The sequence below is a fragment of the Strix uralensis genome, chromosome 2 (assembly GCF_047716275.1).
Source record: "Strix uralensis isolate ZFMK-TIS-50842 chromosome 2, bStrUra1, whole genome shotgun sequence".
Taxonomy (NCBI): Eukaryota; Metazoa; Chordata; class Aves; order Strigiformes; family Strigidae; genus Strix; species Strix uralensis.
Genome location: NC_133973.1, coordinates 78,465,997 through 78,484,566, shown reverse-complemented (window position 1 = coordinate 78,484,566; position 18,570 = coordinate 78,465,997). Strand labels below are relative to the sequence as shown.

Genomic DNA, 18,570 nt, shown 5'->3' with positions numbered 1-18,570 from the left:
ACAGAAATCCATATACATGTCTATAGATTCAATTTTCCAAAATAATTGAAGTGCTCTATTCCAGAGACTAATTTAGTCTACAGGTAACACTGAATTTTTTAACCCACATAAGAAATTTCCAGTGATTTTCAAATACCCATTATAAAAAACACCACCTATATTTGCTTCAAACCAACTGACATGCAGAAAATACCATACTTAATGTAAGTTATCCCAACCGATCATAATATGTGTTTTATGAGAAGCTATATAACAGGACTCATTGCTTTGTAGACATGCCAGTAAATAGCTTTCAAACAAGTATGACCTCTCATCTAACAGGAAAATTCAGATTGGAATGGATGACAATGTTAGATAAAAGGCTCACATTTTTAATTGCTTCCATTTAAGATCTGCTGTTCTTCACAGCTGATGTGAGAGTTAACATGCAGAGTGTCCAAGAGATAAAAAAGATATCAGCATATTGAGTTTAAGAATCTTTCCAATTATTGTATATACATATAACAAACATATATTATTTCTAAAACTTTCTCTAATTTAATTGGTTTTGTAACTCACCTGCGTATACACAGTTGACACCAGATGAGTGGATATTTTTAACAGTTGTTTGCCTCCATCTACCCATTTAATTTCAGGACCAGAATGCTGCACGCACAGATGCAGAGGAAAAGTAAAATAATGTAGCAGAATACTAGAGTAAAACAATTTGTTTACAGTACCACAAAAAACACTTTTTTTTTTTTAAAAAAACAGGTTGAAGAAATGTGTGCAATGAATAAAGTCATAAAAAAAAGGAAAATTATGCAGGCAATATTACCAAAAGCATTTATGAAGCTTAAAATGTTATTTAAAAGTCCCACAGTAGTTTCTTCACTGGCTAACAAAATTACTTTTCTGTAAGTCACAGATTTCATGTGACAAGTCTGCAAAGAAACTTTTGACTAGAGAGAAATACCTACTAGTTTTCTGAGAAAAATAACACAAGAATTTCCACAGATACTGACACAGTTTAAACCTTAACAAAGGTCACTGATAGGTAGCAGCCAGTGCTTCCTTCCCATCCCATTTCCAAAGAACGGAGAATGGGAATGCTCAGCTGTCTACCCTGTTAGGGAGAGATTTTACTGCTAGATCCACAACTAGTCATATTGGTCCTAAACTTCTACCAATGGGCATGAGCAGAGACGAACAGCAGAGGCATAAAGAATACACCTACAATGTGAAAAGATGGAAGATGTGAAGGAGACAATGGTTGGAAAGCTTACAGCAGAGTTTTAGAAAGAAAAGGTGGTAAATAGGAGGAGAGCAACACCTCTGGCTGTTGATTTTAGGCCTCTTCCTCCAAAATGAGTCAATTTTGTCTCTGCATTTCATTCTCTTAGTCAAATCCCCTATCACATTTTACATTTTGTATCCCTCTTGGTATTATTTTTATTACTACAATTTTGCAAGCTTTCTGCTTTGAAAAATACAACCATAAATTTCACTAGTGAAGTATAAAGATCACAAAAATCAAGATGTGAGAATAAGACTTTTTCAGGAATAAAGGACTTACTGAAAGGAGACAGCATGAAATGCTAAAAAAAATTTAGTAAAGGACTTCAGATTATTTGCATATCTTCATAAACTCAAAATAGTTTAATATATTTTAAAATTACTGTAATATCTAGTTAATTATTACTACAAAAAAAAGGTAAACATTTCCTAAGTACATCAGTGAAATAAGAACAGAAATAAGTACTTAACAATTTAAATGAAAAACTATATTAGGGCAGGTTGATTGAAACTCTTGTAAAAGTCAGAATTTAGTCATCAGTTTTGTCTCCCATTTCTGTTTGAATTTGTTTGTTTCCTCTAAGTCAGATGTCTAACTTTTGCAAAGCACTCCATTTCAATATAAAAGAAAAAGAAATTCTACTAGAAAATTACATAAATCTTATCAGACTGGGGAATTACAACCAAGCCTTCTCTCCACATCTTTTTTTTTAAAGATTAGAGCAATTTTGTATAACATACCTTTCCAACCCCCACTTCTTGATGACTAAGATAGCCTGATGGAAGATTTGTTGACACTGGGATGTGTTGCTCATTGGTCACCACTCTTCCATCTTTTATTAGAGGAAGCCAAGAATATCCAACTATGGAACATGAAAGGCAAGTAATTTTAAATATGTTATGAATCTTTATATAAACCTTTACAAAAGTCTCACTGTACACTTCTGATATGTAATTCATAAACCAGAAAATGTTACGCCAATGTAAGGGCCAAATAATTTGAACTCAAACAATTAGAAATAATTAGAGGCAAATTGTCACTGAGTTTGAAAAAACTATACATTTGATAGACATTCTAAAATAACACTTGAAACATTTAAATTAAAAGAAAGCTTTCAGTCAGTATAATGTAATTAGAAAGCACTACATGGATCACAAAAATCATGAGTTACCAGATAAGCATACTTCATAAAATTTCCCCAGTAGTTACTGGAAGTAAAGCATACAAACCTTGTGTTTCAATAACATCTCTCTTCTTTGTACTCCCTTTGCTTGAATTATCACAGCTGACATGGTAGAAGGTGAACAACAAATGGTGCTTTTCGTGTAACTGAGTGGGCAATTCTATTTTAATCTGAAAGGCAAAGAGTCACAACCTTTGTAGAAGTCTTCAGCTAGAGCAGTGACAAGCATTACTGGTTGCGCACTTAAACAGCAATTCCAGGTTATACGTGATTTGAAGCAAGATCAAGAATCTCACACACAAAACTTACAAAAAATTTACTTAGAGTGAGAAGGGGGGGTCTGATTTAACTGAAATAATTATCAAGGATTCTGCAATCCTCAAATCTTTTTTTGTATTTTTGAAACTTACATAATACCTAAATCAGTAAAAGTTACCTGAGAAAGGTAGCTTACCTCATCATAAAACTCTGGATTTTGATGATGATGGAGAACAGCAGCAAACGCACTTCTAATAAATACTGGTCCACCTGGCCTACCATAGATACACTAATAATAAAGAACAAAAAACATTTCTGTGATCCTTTTTCACTCTCAGTTTAGAATCTCTTTCACCTAGAATATGAAATATTTTAACTTGTGTTTAACATGGCTCCTTTGCACAGACAGGAGATTACATGATCTGTAGTCTGCCTGCTGTGCAGCAGAGATGACACTGAATTCATCTAAGGATTCCTATACATTTTTCTACTGTTCTTCTTCCAGGCACCTCTTATATACTGTGGTAGCTCATAAACAAACACAGAGCTTGGCTCTGCAGTTGATCTAAAGCTTTACTGTTTTAACTTAAAAGAATTCCTCCTGTGGAGTAGGCATAAGCCACCCTTGTTTGCAACAAGTTTATTCTTGAAATTTTTGTTGATATAAAGAAATTAAATGCTCTGAGGGTTCTTTAGTAATCTTTTATATCGAAACTAAGCAAGTCATCTAGAAGTTACTCTTATGCCAAATTCAAGAGGACAGAAAGCCACCATCCCAAACTAGATAAATTAATCCAGTACTAATGTGTTACTTAGCTAATTGTTCACTATTTTCTTCTATCAGTCACAAAAATCAAAAGACTAACCTTTAAAGGCAAAGAGTCCTCTTCATCAGAATCCTTGAACTCAATGCATACCGCAATGTTTCTAGCCTAAAGCAGTATTTAAAAACAAAAACCCAAACACTTAATCATAAGGATCATCACAGAAATATAATATGTAAATAATCTTAACCGAACCTGTGAAAGAAGGATGTACAGTTTTCCTGTACTCACCTTTGCAAAAGACTTTTGACTGTCATATTTCAAGTGCTTTGGATAAACATAAAGATGATTGTTGTAGATGGTGAAAGGCTGAGTGTGTTTTGGTATACAGGGAACAAATTCCTCTATTTCAAATGTTATTAGTGTCTTGGTACTGTTTTCAAACTGTTTCATGGGAATGTACGATGAGTTAACATAATCTGAAAATACATTAAAAAAACAATAAAAAACTGAAGAGAAAAGGCCTGACTGTCCATTTAACAATGTTTATTAATACTTACTTGGAAAATCTGGTGACACATTATCAATTGTAACATCCAGATTTCCTAAAATAACAGGAAGTTTGGCCATCTTTTCAGGTCTATAGGAAGGAAAAAAAAGCTCAAAGTCAGGCTAAATGCAAAACTGTCAGATGCCAGAGAAAAGAGATAGTAGGAAACAGAGACAAAAGTAATATCCTGAAATAGGAGTATGAGAGGAAAGGTGGTTTGGGGGTGGATGACGGATCTGTTCTTGCTTTTTGCCTAGATTCACAGTTTTCTTCTCCTTTAAATTCTCCTCCCCCCAAAAAAGTACTTGTGGAAAAGATTAAGAAAATCATGATGTTTTTCTTTAAATCAAAATGAAACACTTTGTTGAAGATAGGTTTTGTTCGCCATGTAATAACTCACTTCGTTTGCAGCAAAAAGAGGACCTATAAGCTTTATAAATCTCAATGGCCAATGATAAGCATTTATAGTAACGGGGTAAACTTGGGGGAAGAGCAAAGGGGGAAAGAAATCAGTAAGTTAACAAAATGAGTCTTCTACTCAGTAATTTTTTTCCTACCTCCTCCTTTTTCTAGAGTAAAAACTCACCTTGCAAAATATTTAACATTAACTCGCCTACTATGAAGTTTCTTAGATGTTATCATGTAGTTAATTCAGAAATATGATTTGAAGTAGGAGTATTTTCCATGTTGAAACATCAGTGCAGAACCTTTTACTAGTAAAGATAATTAGCAGTCTGATTTTTTTTTTTTTTTTTTTTTAATTATTGCAGAGGAAGTGGATGCAAAACTTTCCCAAAATGCAATCCCATGCTGTAAAACTTTTTCTGGTTGTAGTCTGGATTCTAATTCCAGTAGCTAAGCCTTAGACATTACAATCTCTTTCTTACTAAAATTCCTGTGAAATACCGTACATGATTCCACAAACAGGATGCTGAACTAACCAAAAGCATTTCCTTAATTCACAAGGTAAGGTGATGTGACAGGCTAATTTACTATATTAGTTTCAGTAATACTATTTATGACAAGGAGTATCAGTACACAGCAATTTCAATGCAAACTTCAATGAAACTTTAAGCAGCTTGCTAAAATGGACTTGAAATATCTATTGCAAACCTCATCTCCCTATCAGATTTGGTAAGCAAAAATAAAATAAAGAAACTCTAGCCCAAGCCTTTTGCAATTAGTGATTGTTCAAATTAATACAACTCCAGCTAACTGTACCATAACAGAAGTGGAAATGTCTTTACAATTCAGCAAAGATTGTTCTATTATTTTACATCCTAATTAACAAGAAAGGGGATTAAAACTAGTTTATTAATAGGATCATTTGTCAGTAGGAGATTCTTAAGCCTTGCATGCAAACTGATGCAGTCTTTAGGAATATTTTGTAAAACAAGATGACCAATGTTCTGTTATTTAGGCATCCTCAACCATATGCACTCCCAAGGAAGGTGGACTGGTCACTGGCTTGAATCCCCTTCCCTGAGAGCTAGCATTCTCTGTCCAAGGTCAGTAAACATATGATTTATGCTCATACTTGTTTTCCTTTGAGAACCAGAAGAGTGTATTGTGCAAGCATAACGCCTAACACAGAGCTACTTCAGAATATGATGCTTAGTGCATGTTAGACATGGCATAATACTTCAGTCCTGCTCATAGCCCCCAAACAGTGCAAAGATCAGTAGCTTGAATGAAGGCCTTGATTATATTTATACAACTTCTGTATTTGAAGTGAAAAACATGTAAATACCTACATCAAAAGATTAGATGCTCCAGTTGAAAACCATAACAAAAAATGGTGGGGCATGGGGTGGGGGTGTGTGTTAGGGTGTGGTTGGTTGGTTTGCTTTTATTTTTTGAAGTGCAGAAATTAGACTTACTTCCTGAAATCTGCTAACAATTTCAGCATGTCTTCATTTGAAAGTTTATTACTGTCTTGTCTGAAGAGAGGAGAAAATCTCGCATTTTTGTCCAGGGTTCCTGAGGCATCTTTAAACAGTGTCCTGAAAGTCAAAGTCTTGCTTTCAGCTAAGTTTATGAAAGTATGGAAATTCACTGCAGGAAAATTTGTTTACTACAGATTAGAACATACTGCACCATCCTTCATGTTAAGCATTTAATACCCTTGTCATTGTAGGTGAGTTTTAACATATAAATAGCTCAGTCTAACAAATTGAGTATGAACAATTGCATTCTTAGTAAAATAAAAAATACTGACAATAGAAAACAGTTGGCAATATTCAGTGGTTTGAATAATAATAATATAATGAATGTTTTTAACTTTATTTCCTATTACAGAGTTGAAGTGTAAAAGTTTGTCAGAAATCATTGGTTAACTGAAAGTAAAACAAAAAATAACTTAAATAGTATATTAAGTTTTAGGAGAAGTGAGATGCAGAAAATAATGTTAAAGAAAAGTTAGGAAAAAATAGGGATTTACAAGATCTGTCCTTACCTAGCTGCCCATGCAAAAGGCATTCTATATTGACCTAATCTCTGGCATGCCTGCTTAGCATTCTTCAAAACTTTCTGTGCAACCTACAAGGGACATAAGAAATATCCATGTTTTAAAGCTACTTTTTTTTTGCACTGTTAGTACACAAGAAAAAACAACATGCTTCACATGACTGAAGTGCTGCAATCGATGGCTACAAGCTCTTCAGGAGGGATAGACAGGGAAGGAGAGGTGGTAGAGTGGCCCTGTATGTAAGAGAATGCTCTGACAGCTCAGAAATCAAGTATAGTGATAACGGGGTTGAGAGTGTTTGCATTAGGTTAAGGGCCAATAAAGCAGATCTTGCTGTGGGAGTCTGCTATAGACCTCCCAACCAAAGCGGTGAGGTGGATGAAGCTTTCTATAAACAGCTGGGAGAAATCTCGGAGGGCAAACTTTGACCTGTTCAAAAGACTGATTAATCCCTTGGGAGGCTGCCCTGAAGGATATGGGAGTCCAGGAAGGCTGGACATACTTCAAGAGAGAAGTCTTAAAGGCACAGGAGCAGGTTGTTCCCGCATGTCAAAAAACAAGCAGGCAGGGAAGGAGACCAGCCTGGCTAAACAGGGACCTTTGGCTGGATCTCAAGAACAAAAGGAGAATCTATTGCCTTTGGAAGAGGGGCCAGGTCTCTCATGAGGACTATAAAGATGCAGTGAATCTATGCAGGGGGAACATTAGGAGAGCCAAAGCGCAGCTAGAGCTCAACTTGGCTACAGCTGTTAAGGATAATAAAAAAAGTTTCTATAAATTTGTTAACAGCAAAAGGAGGATTAAGGAAAATTTCCCTCCTTTATGGGATGCAGAGGGAAACATGGTAACTAAGGATGAGGAAAAGGCTGAGGTGCTCAACATCTACTTTGCCTCAGTCTTTAGCAGTGGAACTGGCTGTTCCGTGGACACCCAGCCTCATGAGCTGGGAGATGGGGAGGGGAAGCAGATTGAGGTCAGCACAGTTGAAGAGGAGGTGGTCAGAGACCTGCTACACCACTTGGATGCACACAAGTCTGTGGGACCGGATGGGTTACACCCAAGGGTGCTGAAAGAGTTGGCAGATGTGCTCTCCAAGTCGCTTTCTGTGATTTACTGGAAATCATGGCTAACTGGGGAGGTCCCATTGGACTGGAGGGTGTCAAATGTGACACCCATCTACAAGAAAGGCAGGAAGGACGATCCAGGAAACTACAGACCTGTCAGTCTGACCTCGGTGCCAGGGAAGGTCATGGAACAGGTCATCTCGAGTGCCATTAAAAGTCATATAATGGACAACCAGAGGATCACGCCTAGTCAGCATGGGTTTATGAAAGGCAGGTTCTGCCTGACAAACCTGATCTCCTTCTATGAATTCAACTGGTTTTTAAGACAAAATTGTGACTCTGGATAAAACATTTCCCCCCAACTTGCTCCCATATTCACCACCCAGTCTATGTACTAGAACACATTCCTACAGAATAAATAGTAAAATACTTTGCAATACCTTCATTACAAGTACACACAGAATATGTGGAGGAGTTTTATGAAGATCACATGGACAATCCTATGTATGGACACCGCAACATTGTTTTCATTAAAACTTTAATTTTTTGGTTCTGATAACTTTTAAGTGAACAAAAAATTCCATTATATAGAACCAACATGTATAACAATGACAGCTAGAAACCCACTAGGTTGAGATGTTCAACACAGAGCTGAACCACTTGAGCTAAAGCAGAAGCTCGTGACAGGGCAGGGGGCTTTTCTTTTCCAGAAAGCAGCTTCTTCTATCTGCCCACACAGAGCAAAACTATTTGCCAGAAGCAAAAAAACGCAGCGTAAACCTGCCTGAATATTATCCCTGATCTATGCTGTTGACATTATGAAGAGCTGTTTCTATTAATGTTTTGTTTGAGACAACTCTCCATCATCTGTTCCTGTAAAAAGGGGGAAATTGCACTCAGAAGCATAGAACCTTGATAAGTAATCATCATTAATTCACTGTATTCAATCATCTCTTGGCTATAGAATTTGCTGCATCCATTTTTCCTTTTTATTGTCCAGAGTAGCAATTCTGCAGGGAACTGGAACTTGCTGGCTGCACCGACACACATGGGAGGTCTATATAGCAGATACTGTTCTGTTTTGTTTCAAATTAATACGGTGTAATTCCCAAGAACAAGAACAGAAAAAAATTCAAACTAAGTGTTCAACTGCACAAAATTATAAGCAAATGAATACCAGAAATGACAGCATAAATTAATATAACCACGAATGTTCCTATTGGCTACTCCTGCAGTACAAGGCAACACAAGTCTAGCACTCAGCATCAAATTTGGGAATGCTTGGGCTTATTTAACCTTCCCATGTGGCTCAGGCCCAAGACCACCAAAAATCAGTTACTCAGTTCAGGTTTGTTTTAACTCAGTAACAGCCAGCATACACTTCAAAACCAGATTTCTAAAATACAAAGCTGCTGTTTTCCAATGATAACTGAAAAAAAATATCAAATATTCCTGGAAAAGCAAATCAGTAGTCTGATCTATATTAAGAACAAGTGAAAAATACAGCTTTTTTACATGTAGCTTAGCCAGCATTAAATCGGTAGGAAAGAACACTGTTCCTCTGAAGAGACTGAAAGTTAATCCTTCCTTTTTCCCTTTCACCAGCTGAAAACAGGAAGAACATCAACAGTAGCTGACAGCGCTTACAAAAAACCTCTTCTCCTAGTATCCTGGTCCAACTCTTTAAGCACAACTGCAAATCAATAAAATTAACTCTTTCTTCAGCAACAAACTAAAAGCAGCAACTGACAAAGCTTCTTGTAGATATGTTTCAGAAAACATTAAAATGTTACGTCATCCTAGACCCCTCCAAAATTATTTCAGTGTTTTATTTCCAAAAGTGATTTGGAGTTCTATCAAAACTGCAAAATATTTTATACATAAAAGCAGTCTTAACGATCTCAACGGTTCTTGAAGGAAAAACCAGCAAGAGTGCAGATGAAGTTACAGTAAACTATGGTCACCAAAAAGTGAGACAATGGAAAAGTCAACAACAAAGATACAGTGAATAAGATGCATTAACTAAGAAAGACATACAGGTAAATTCTGACCTATATTTAAAATTTCATTTTTCAATAATTTTCAACTTTCACACTGTAGTCTAATATTCCTCAAAACAGTTTATATAAAGCCATTATAAATATTATACATGTCAGAATTTTAAAAAGCTAAATAAATGTTTCCCAATAATGTTAGACTATCTATAATGTTTCAATTAATAATAGTTACTAGTAATAACTACAACTTACTAAATCAAACCATCCAGTTATCAGGGTTTCCTATAAAAGAACTAAGCTTTTGATTGATATTTATTAATCTGAAATTAACCCATCTTGCCTCAGCATTTTTTCCATGCCACAGAAGAAGATAACATACCTTTGAAGAATCTGAACTTTTCATATATGGTTCAGCACAATGTGTAATACTTCCCTGTAATACTTTTTCTATTCTAGCCACGAGGAAAATGTCAGTATGAGGACATGTGACTGAGAATATTCCCTAGAAATAGAATAAGAGATAAATATAAAAGGAAATTGCACACACAGTTTACATCATGTAACAGAAAGCCATCCAAAGCATGTAGGAAAACTCTCTACTTTTATCCAAAGTCCTACTAATTCTTTAGGTTACTAGTTCTTACCTGCTTTGGATATTGTAATATAGTTTCATGAATGTCTTGAATTCTGTGTAAGCTATCACCACTGCCATTCATCATTTGTTGAGATGCATTGGGTATCATGTGCCTTACTGAGGCGTGATTCAAATCAACATGGAAATCTGCTGAAATCTTCCGGTTGTTTTTAATATCAAATAGTGATAAAGTGACAAAGAAAGGTTCTACCTAGACATTTAAAAAAAGGAGCAAGTGTCATTGCTGGCATCTATATTACTTAAAAATGCGTATTAAAGGAAGATAAGTAACATTTTTATAAACAGTTACACACGGCCATCACTCTAAATAGTACTGACAAGTTACAAAAGATAGTAAAAGAAAAATTCCACTTTCTACGATACAAGGAGAAGATTAGTAACAAAGTCATTTTTTGTAGGATTTAGGCTCTCATTTTGATTTAAAGGAGTAGAAAAAAGCCCACAATGTAAGTTTCTCAATCACAGCAAGAAATTCCTGCAATTAAGTTTACTGCCAACAAAATATTAAGACATTCATTATAGTATTAACAGAAAATAATTAGATTAATTATTTACATTTGTTGTTGGTCCTTCTTCATTTTCCGCAACACAGCTTTGCAAATTAAAAGATAAATCATTACACTTCACAAGAATTTTTTTTCCAAATTTCTCTTCAAATGGCTTCACTTCTGGTTCAATACCAGAAAAGTCAAGTTTCTTTAAAAAGAGAAAAGAAAAGTTAGGGTAAGTTGTTTCTCATCTCAAAAGGATCAACATAAAAGAAAATAACATGCTTCCTTGTAAAAAATTCTAACCTGTGCATCTGGATCCAAGGAAAAAAGTTTAACTCTGCTTTCACTTTTCAACTTCATTTCTGCTTCTCTGGTACTCTGTTCAAAATAAGAAAAAAAAGTCTTAGTACCACACTATTAAATTAGAGTGGTTTTCAAATTCATTCATTTTTCTGTGATGTTCAAAGCTTTACATGTTTTTTATTCATGCAGTCTTCTCTCCCTACAACTCCTTAGTTTAAATTGCTCTCTCGTGTCCAAGTAAAAAGAGAGAGAAGGCTACTCTCTTCTAAAGGCTTTTCCAAGCTCAAAACACAAAAACGTACATCAGCAACATGTAACTTTCCAAGCTCCTGGGAAGTACACTCCAGTGTAGCTCATATAGCACTTTGCCTTCTTAAACAATAAATAACTTCCATAACACTATTTTAAAAAAAGTATGAATGTAGGTTACAGTTCAGAGCTCTCCTGACACCATAAAATTGCTCAGAAAACAACAGGTTACCTAAATTAAGAAACACCATCAGAGCTCTTTTTCTTCATGTGTTTGTTTTGGTTTGGTTTGGTAGTTGTTTTTTTTAAATTTCTTCAGCTCTACTGCCAAAGATGTGGTTTTCCTGTGGGTAGATGTAAAAGCCCCCAGAACTTCCAAAAGATAAAACCCTCACACTTAGAAGTTACTCTGCAAAGCACGCTGTAAACTGATCCTGGGATTTATGGATACCTACCTATTAACAGTAAAACAAAAGTAAAGTGGAAGAAAATAGAATGTGAAAACTGGTGGTATACATAGGTTACTTTTTAAATAAAGGTATTATTTAAAGAGTATTCTATGATTTTTAAAGTCACAGGACATGACAAATAGACATATGCACACGCCGAAATTACCCATGTAGGAGAGTTGCCATTCCCAAAGTAGCTGGCTAAACAGGGACACAAAGTAATACATTACAGACAGGTGTGTATTTTTGGATCAGCCTGTACTGGTTAAAAGAAATTACCAACCCAAAATGCTCATCACTGACCATCAGCTGGAAGTGATCTACTGTCTACATCTGCTTTGCTGCAGGTTGAAGATACTCCTACTATGTATCAAGAAAAAAAAAAAAAACAACCACAAAACAACAAACAAACAAAAAACCCAACCACAAAACAAAAAACCAACAGCTCTAAGAGCTCAAAATCCTATTAATCCTATTTTAGGTTGATAATAATAATTTTAAAAAAAGAATTTTACTTTAAGGATGCATTACAGAAGAGAAACTTCTGAGGTGTGATTTTGAGTATTGATGCTCTAATGGTTTTAATTTACTTTACTTTGTCATCTTTAACACACAAACACACACAGGAGAAAAGACAAGAGTTGCTGTGAAAGACACTCGATACCAGCAGAGTATTGGCAGACTTTGCTTGTTCAACAACTGGTATGATTGAGAAATACAATACAATACAAACTGAAGAAATTTAAAAATGGCAAGAAGGTTGCATGTATGTTTTGGAAAGGGACTAATCTGTGGCAAGAACTGAAGAGAAAGATGATCTAGTCATAGGAGCAAGACAGAAACTTTCAGCTAAAGCATCTTGAATAGTTTTAGATTCTTTAGTGTTTTGTGCATCAAAGGCAAGACAAGACAGAAATATGCATTTTTAAGTGACAGATCACGGGCAGGCAGGCAGGCAGGCGTCAGGAACTGAAAATGTACATAGTCATCAACCCTGTCTACAGCATGGCAGTGACTCTGTAATTCCATTTCCTCATCTGTAAAACGAAAACAATGTTTTCCTACCTCAAGGAATACTGGAACCCATAATGGTTAAAGAGGTACTTGGGCACACCAATCATGACAGTCATATAGTTATTTAAGATAGAGGTCTAATTTGTTTTCTCTGAAAATTAAAAAACAAACAAAAACCAACAAAAAACCCCTCTACATTAGCTCTTGGTACTTAAGTTACAGATAAAAGGAATGTGAAGTAGGCTGGACAGAGATATATGTGTGCACATCTGTGCACTGAAGCACACAATACCATCTAATTTAGTTTAATGTTATAAACTAACAGATGTTGATAGAAAAATGAAGGCTTAGAGATGTACTCACAAGGGTTTAACCTCTGCTAAGAGGACTGTTTTTTTCCCCATATTGTCAGGTGCTCTACAATCACCCCTGAAGGAATTTCTCTTTCCTCATAAGGATATGAGGTCAGCTATTGTGAAAATCTCCTAGAACCAACAAAAATAATAGAGCAACTATAAACTCTTCTAAAAGAAGGCTCAATGCCTTGTAAGTCTTCCACTGGGGAAAAAGGAACCAAACCCAAATAACAGCTGAAAAGACAAACGCAAGAAAGAATAGAGGACAAAAAGGTGCTCAAAACAATCAGCATTATATAAAGTAATCAAGTTAAGGCACAAACAGTGTACTAATACAAATGGGCAAATTTTTCCCTGTACTTTTCCTCAGGGAAAAAAGGCTAGAAAAATACATTAGTGCAAATTATTTTGAAAGGTAGTATTTAGTAAAGATGAACTAGAATGGGAAAATCAAAAAACTTATTTTGAAGGGAACAGAAATTTAAATGCGTTATAACCATGGAATAAAAAAAGCCAGTGTTTAAAGATCTGAGAAAAATAGCACACTTGAAAAATACCTAGTTTAAAGAGCTGCATGCTTCCGATCAGAGGGTTATGGAAACAGGAAGCAGCATTGGTAGTACCAAACTATATGCAGGTGCTGCAGCCCTGAATATAAGTCCCCTCTGGAAGTCATACAGAACCTAAGTTTTCCAATAACTGACTATAAAGAAAGAAAAACCTTCCATACAATAATAGCAACTAATTTTATATTTGTTTCTGAAACAAATTTTCATAGCCTCATGTAAGTATTGCTCTTCCAAGGAAAATTTGATTGTATGCACCACAATCCAAACTAATTTACAAATACAGCTGTAGCTGGAGTTAGATTATCACATAATAGCTTTTTGTGTACATGTGCTAAGTTGTTTACAAAGCAGTAACAGAAAGAATTAAGTCAGCCAATCAATTTGGGTGCTAAAAGCCTGTTAATGTATCCTGGCTTGATCTTTTGATATGTTAGCTATTGTAATAGAGTTTTACTGCTTGTTCTCAGTTTATAAGCTGCATTCCCTTCAGTAGTTACTAGGTCAGACAGATCCTCAGAAAAGAAGGGGAGCTCATTCCAGAGCATGGTCAGGCAGAAAAGTTTCAAGAGTGCAGGCTGTGCCATACAGAAGAGAGTAAGGAAGTCACAGGAAGGAGTTTGTATTCCACAACTTCAATGGAAAAAGGTCACCAGCTCCAGTCCTTAGGTGATTTAACAAAATTTTCTCCCTTAGAGAAATCACAGAACTTATTGCAACACACAAGTCACTGATCTAACAAATAAAGTCTGTAAACGGGCTGTGGAAAAGTTAGTTATTTTCTATTTATTTCTAGTTTATTTTATTCTTATTTCTGTTTCTACCACACTTCTGTAAGTACAAAATTTAAAAAACAACAACTATGGCAATACAGAAAGTACCCATGAACTTGCCAGCTCTTACAAACACAAGCATCTTAAAATACATTCACATCATCACTGCTATTAAGCTCCTCTGGACTTCTAACTATAAAAATAAAACTTGACTTTAGTATAACTAGATTTCTATTGAAATACTTTAGCACTTACCTGCATGCAGTAACACAATAGAAAATACGCAAAATACAATAAACTAATAAAACATGCTGCTTTTAAACAGATTTATATAAGCAACTTAAAGACAGTAGCTAGTTTGCTTCCAAAAGCAGAAAATGAAGAAGCTCAGTAACCACATCTATTCACAAAAAAGCTTCTAAGCTTTCAAAGCACCACAAAGAGACTGGAAGCTAGAAGCCAATACCTTACCTTTACTGAAAGTTCATATGGCTAACTTATGTTTAGTACTTTATATCCTGAGTTGGCATTTACAATATATATTACCTTGGCAATTTCAGGATAGTAGTTATCAAAACTACTTGATGAGCTTTCCGTTTTGCTTTGTTCATCATCTGAAATTATAAAACAAGAACAACAACAACAATAATAAACAACAACAACTACTCACAAAACTCTGTAGCAAAAACATTTCTTTTTTTAAAAAAAAAACCAACCTGCTACTCTACCAAAAATTACAATTGTTAACAAACAGGTTGTGCACAACTCCACCATTTAGTTTTGATGCAGTGACTTCTTGGAGGATGTAACCAGTCACATAAACTGGTAAAGTAGCACCTATTTCTAATCTTACCTAAAAAATAGTTTTAATATTAATTTTGATATCTGCATGGGGAAAGGGGACATTCATTGCACAAATTTGCATTACTCTTTCCACTATGCTCTGTAACTTGATTTCAAAACGAGTTCCCTCTGTTCTTTAGGTTCTCAGCTCTGTTCTCCAATCATTACTGGATTTAAAAAGCAACCATTCAGTTAGCTATAAAGATTTTACAGTTCTAGGGTCAATTGGGGACCACTGACTAAAATGTCTTTCACAGAGCTACAGGCTTCCCTTTTTCCAGTTTGCTTTTGTTGCAAACATCATGTTAAATTCTGGTAATCTTCACTAGAGACTGTGATATCTCATTTTAAACTCTAATGACCCCTTTTGGTATATTGTGCTATTTATAGACAGAACAACCTTCTATAACCTCCTTCCAGGTTCTTCTGGACATGCACATGCTTGGTCTCATACCAGTTAACCTCCCCATCCATTCTCAAGAGGAAAAACGCTTGAGAGGACATCTAGACTATCCTTTTGTCACCAAACTATCAACTATACCTACATCACATTCCTTACAGGTATCTGCCTTACCTATTCTTAAAGGGCTCCAATAGGAAGATTCTACACTCAAGCAATCTATTTCAGCACTTCAGGGAAATATTTGTGGTCAAGGGAGTTGCACCTAAATTTAAGTCCCCCACTGCAACTACAATTTCTTGTTCTTCTACCCACAGTGACCACAGAACAGATTATTCCATTTTCAGCAGCATTTTACACATTTCAAAACAAGTCCCGCCTGGTTTTTTTTTTTTCCTTAAACTGCCTCAGTTCTGATTTTTCATTGTGGGTTCTATTTTTCCAGACTTCTGATCCGTCTCATTATTCACTTTTGGACTTAACTCAATTGGAATCAATACAGAATAGTGCTACTTTAATGTCAAAAGGTCAAAATTCTCATCAGTTCAAACAGACAGTAAAAAGGCCTGTAATTATTATGACCAAAGAAAACAAAAAAAATTTAGCCACAATAATGCCTTTCTTTCCAAATGCATGTACATAGATGCTGTCCCATAACTGTATTAGCATTGCTAGAAACCTGCTTACCTTCATGAGACTCTCCATTTCTTTTTTCTTGCATCGCAGCCTCAAAGTTAAGCTGAAGGATTTTGTTCAGAGTGTTTATCCATTCTTCCATTTCAAGTTCGCTATCTGCAGCTAAAAGGTAACTACTCTTGTCTTGCATCTTGAGCTCAAATGCAAAACGTCTCACTTTATTGTTCTATAAGAAAATAAAAGATCTTTATAATATCTTTACATACTCTCTACTCACAATTAAATGAAGTTATATGTATTTCAGATTTTTTAACAGAAATATACAGTTTGATATTTGGAACAAGTGTATTATAATTACACTTTTTCCTCTCTGACATTTGAGCTTTTGAAGTTATTTGTACCGCTGCAACAAGTGGAAGTATGAAGGATAACAGCCCATTTTTCAGTTTCCCCTCATCATTCTGCTTGTAATCATTTTTAAAAAACAAAAAAACCCCAATTTCCAGATATCAAGTCTCCATGTACTCAGATCATCTAGAAGTGAAGCTAACTAAGATCTACTGATAAAAAGCATGAAACTATTAATATTTGAGAATCATTTGCACATTGGGATTTTATATTGGGGGTTAAATCATAACCAACCTCAACTGTGAATGCTCTGACATTGCTAGTCTTTTAAACATACATGGAGTTGGGAATCAATTCCTCCTTTGTTCCTCAACCATTATAGTCATCCTTTTTGCACAATTTAAACCAAGGCTTCAAATGCTACCTAGCTTGACCGATGTTCCTGGGAATGAATTCACAAGTCTTAAATGAAAATGTTACATTATCATCAATTTAATTTTAAAAATTGATAACTCACTACATAAACATTAAAATATACAATAAGTCACACTTAATCATTGGGGGACTTTAAGTTAAATTAAATGCCAAATCACATTTTAGTTTTGCTGTACCTCAGATTTTTCAATTAACAGACTAACTACTTGTTGGCAGAACACTCAGCTTTCTACCAAAGATTAAGGAGAATACAAACAAATGTATGGACTCCAGATCTAAGGCAGTCTTACTAATTAAAATCAGTACCGATGAAAAATCTTAAGAATGGTAACCTTTAACTTACACAGTATAAAAACTTAACACAGGTGGTACATATCACACTTCTCAGTTTTCACAAATCACTGAATGAAGGCAACTATGCCTATACATATGTGTGAATGTATACATTGCATATATTATGTGACTGCATTTCTCTGTGATACAGAAAAGTCTCAATATATTTCAGTATTAAAATGAGCAAAATCAAAAACCCAACAAAATCAAAAAGAACCCAAACAGCATTTTGGGAATTCCTGTCTTTTCACTTAACATTTTTAAGGTTTGGAAAAAACAAACAAACAAAAACCAAAAAACCTTCACAACCCACACCCAAAATCAACCAAACAAAAAACCCCCTATTGCACATATTCAAGCATTCCTCTTACACAAATACTGATGAAGAAGCATACTCTTGTATTCTGCTTTACCTTTAATGTCTGTTAGGAAAGTCAGTATTTTTCTCTTATGCATCTACTGCTTTGAAAAAATAAGTACTAAAAGTAGTACTAAAACATGCACTAAATGAACTCAAAACAGAAGTGATAAATGTTATATGAATGCAACAGGAACTAATTCCTCCACTCAGCAAAAGGGCTTACTCTGAAACAAGTAGTTTGAATCTGAGAACAAAAGCTTGTAAGCATGACTACCTAAGAAGAACAAGCACTTCTATTAATTTCAAGTTAGACTACTGCAAAGTACAGTGGCTGGGATCCTTACATATTTTTATTTTATTTCTTCTTCCATTAAATAGAAATGCAGTTTCTACTGTGTAGAGTCCACTTTTTTCCCCATACAAGTTTTTAGATGCTAATACAACACCAATAATACCTAACTGTAAAACAATGAATAAAATAAGATCAGCCAGAGAGGATACAGTACATAGTACAAAATAAGAAAATCACACATCTTGAATAGGGCCATTATGTATAATAGTTCAAAATTATGTATATAGTTCAAAATCTCATTTACTTGCCCCTTACCAACAATTCAGATGAAGAAAATAGCTATTTCCAAACCCCTTTATTCTAGCCATTGAATGACTTCTTGGCTTCACAGAAGTGAGCACGAACTGATTTTGGTTTTACACCTGATGATGGTCCATAACTAGTCTCAGATTTCTACATGCAGTTCCGAACATCCAGATGCCAAGATGAACGCTGATGGTACTGCAG

At 35.1% G+C, this 18,570-nt stretch overlaps 1 protein-coding gene across 15 annotated transcripts in view; it reads right to left on the bottom strand.

Annotated features, from left to right (window-relative positions):
• DOCK9 (dedicator of cytokinesis 9) overlaps positions 1-18,570 on the bottom strand; it is a 136,402-nt gene that overhangs the window by 64,122 nt on the left and 53,710 nt on the right. For 14 of the 15 annotated variants that reach the window (XM_074859371.1, XM_074859384.1, XM_074859374.1 and 11 more), the window contains exons 8-22: positions 16,346-16,520; positions 14,962-15,029; positions 11,009-11,083; positions 10,770-10,910; positions 10,204-10,404; positions 9,939-10,061; positions 6,487-6,569; positions 5,912-6,034; positions 4,042-4,121; positions 3,773-3,960; positions 3,584-3,649; positions 2,914-3,006; positions 2,506-2,629; positions 2,017-2,138; positions 559-645 (exon numbers count right to left, since the gene is read on the bottom strand). In XM_074859371.1, the coding sequence (XP_074715472.1) occupies positions 559-645; positions 2,017-2,138; positions 2,506-2,629; positions 2,914-3,006; positions 3,584-3,649; positions 3,773-3,960; positions 4,042-4,121; positions 5,912-6,034; positions 6,487-6,569; positions 9,939-10,061; positions 10,204-10,404; positions 10,770-10,910; positions 11,009-11,083; positions 14,962-15,029; positions 16,346-16,520 (1,749 nt within the window). Of the gene's footprint in view, positions 1-558; positions 646-2,016; positions 2,139-2,505; positions 2,630-2,913; positions 3,007-3,583; positions 3,650-3,772; positions 3,961-4,041; positions 4,122-5,911; positions 6,035-6,486; positions 6,570-9,938; positions 10,062-10,203; positions 10,405-10,769; positions 10,911-11,008; positions 11,084-11,489; positions 13,813-14,961; positions 15,030-16,345; positions 16,521-18,570 lie in introns of those variants that run through there. The other variant, XM_074859380.1, reaches the window with a different exon arrangement.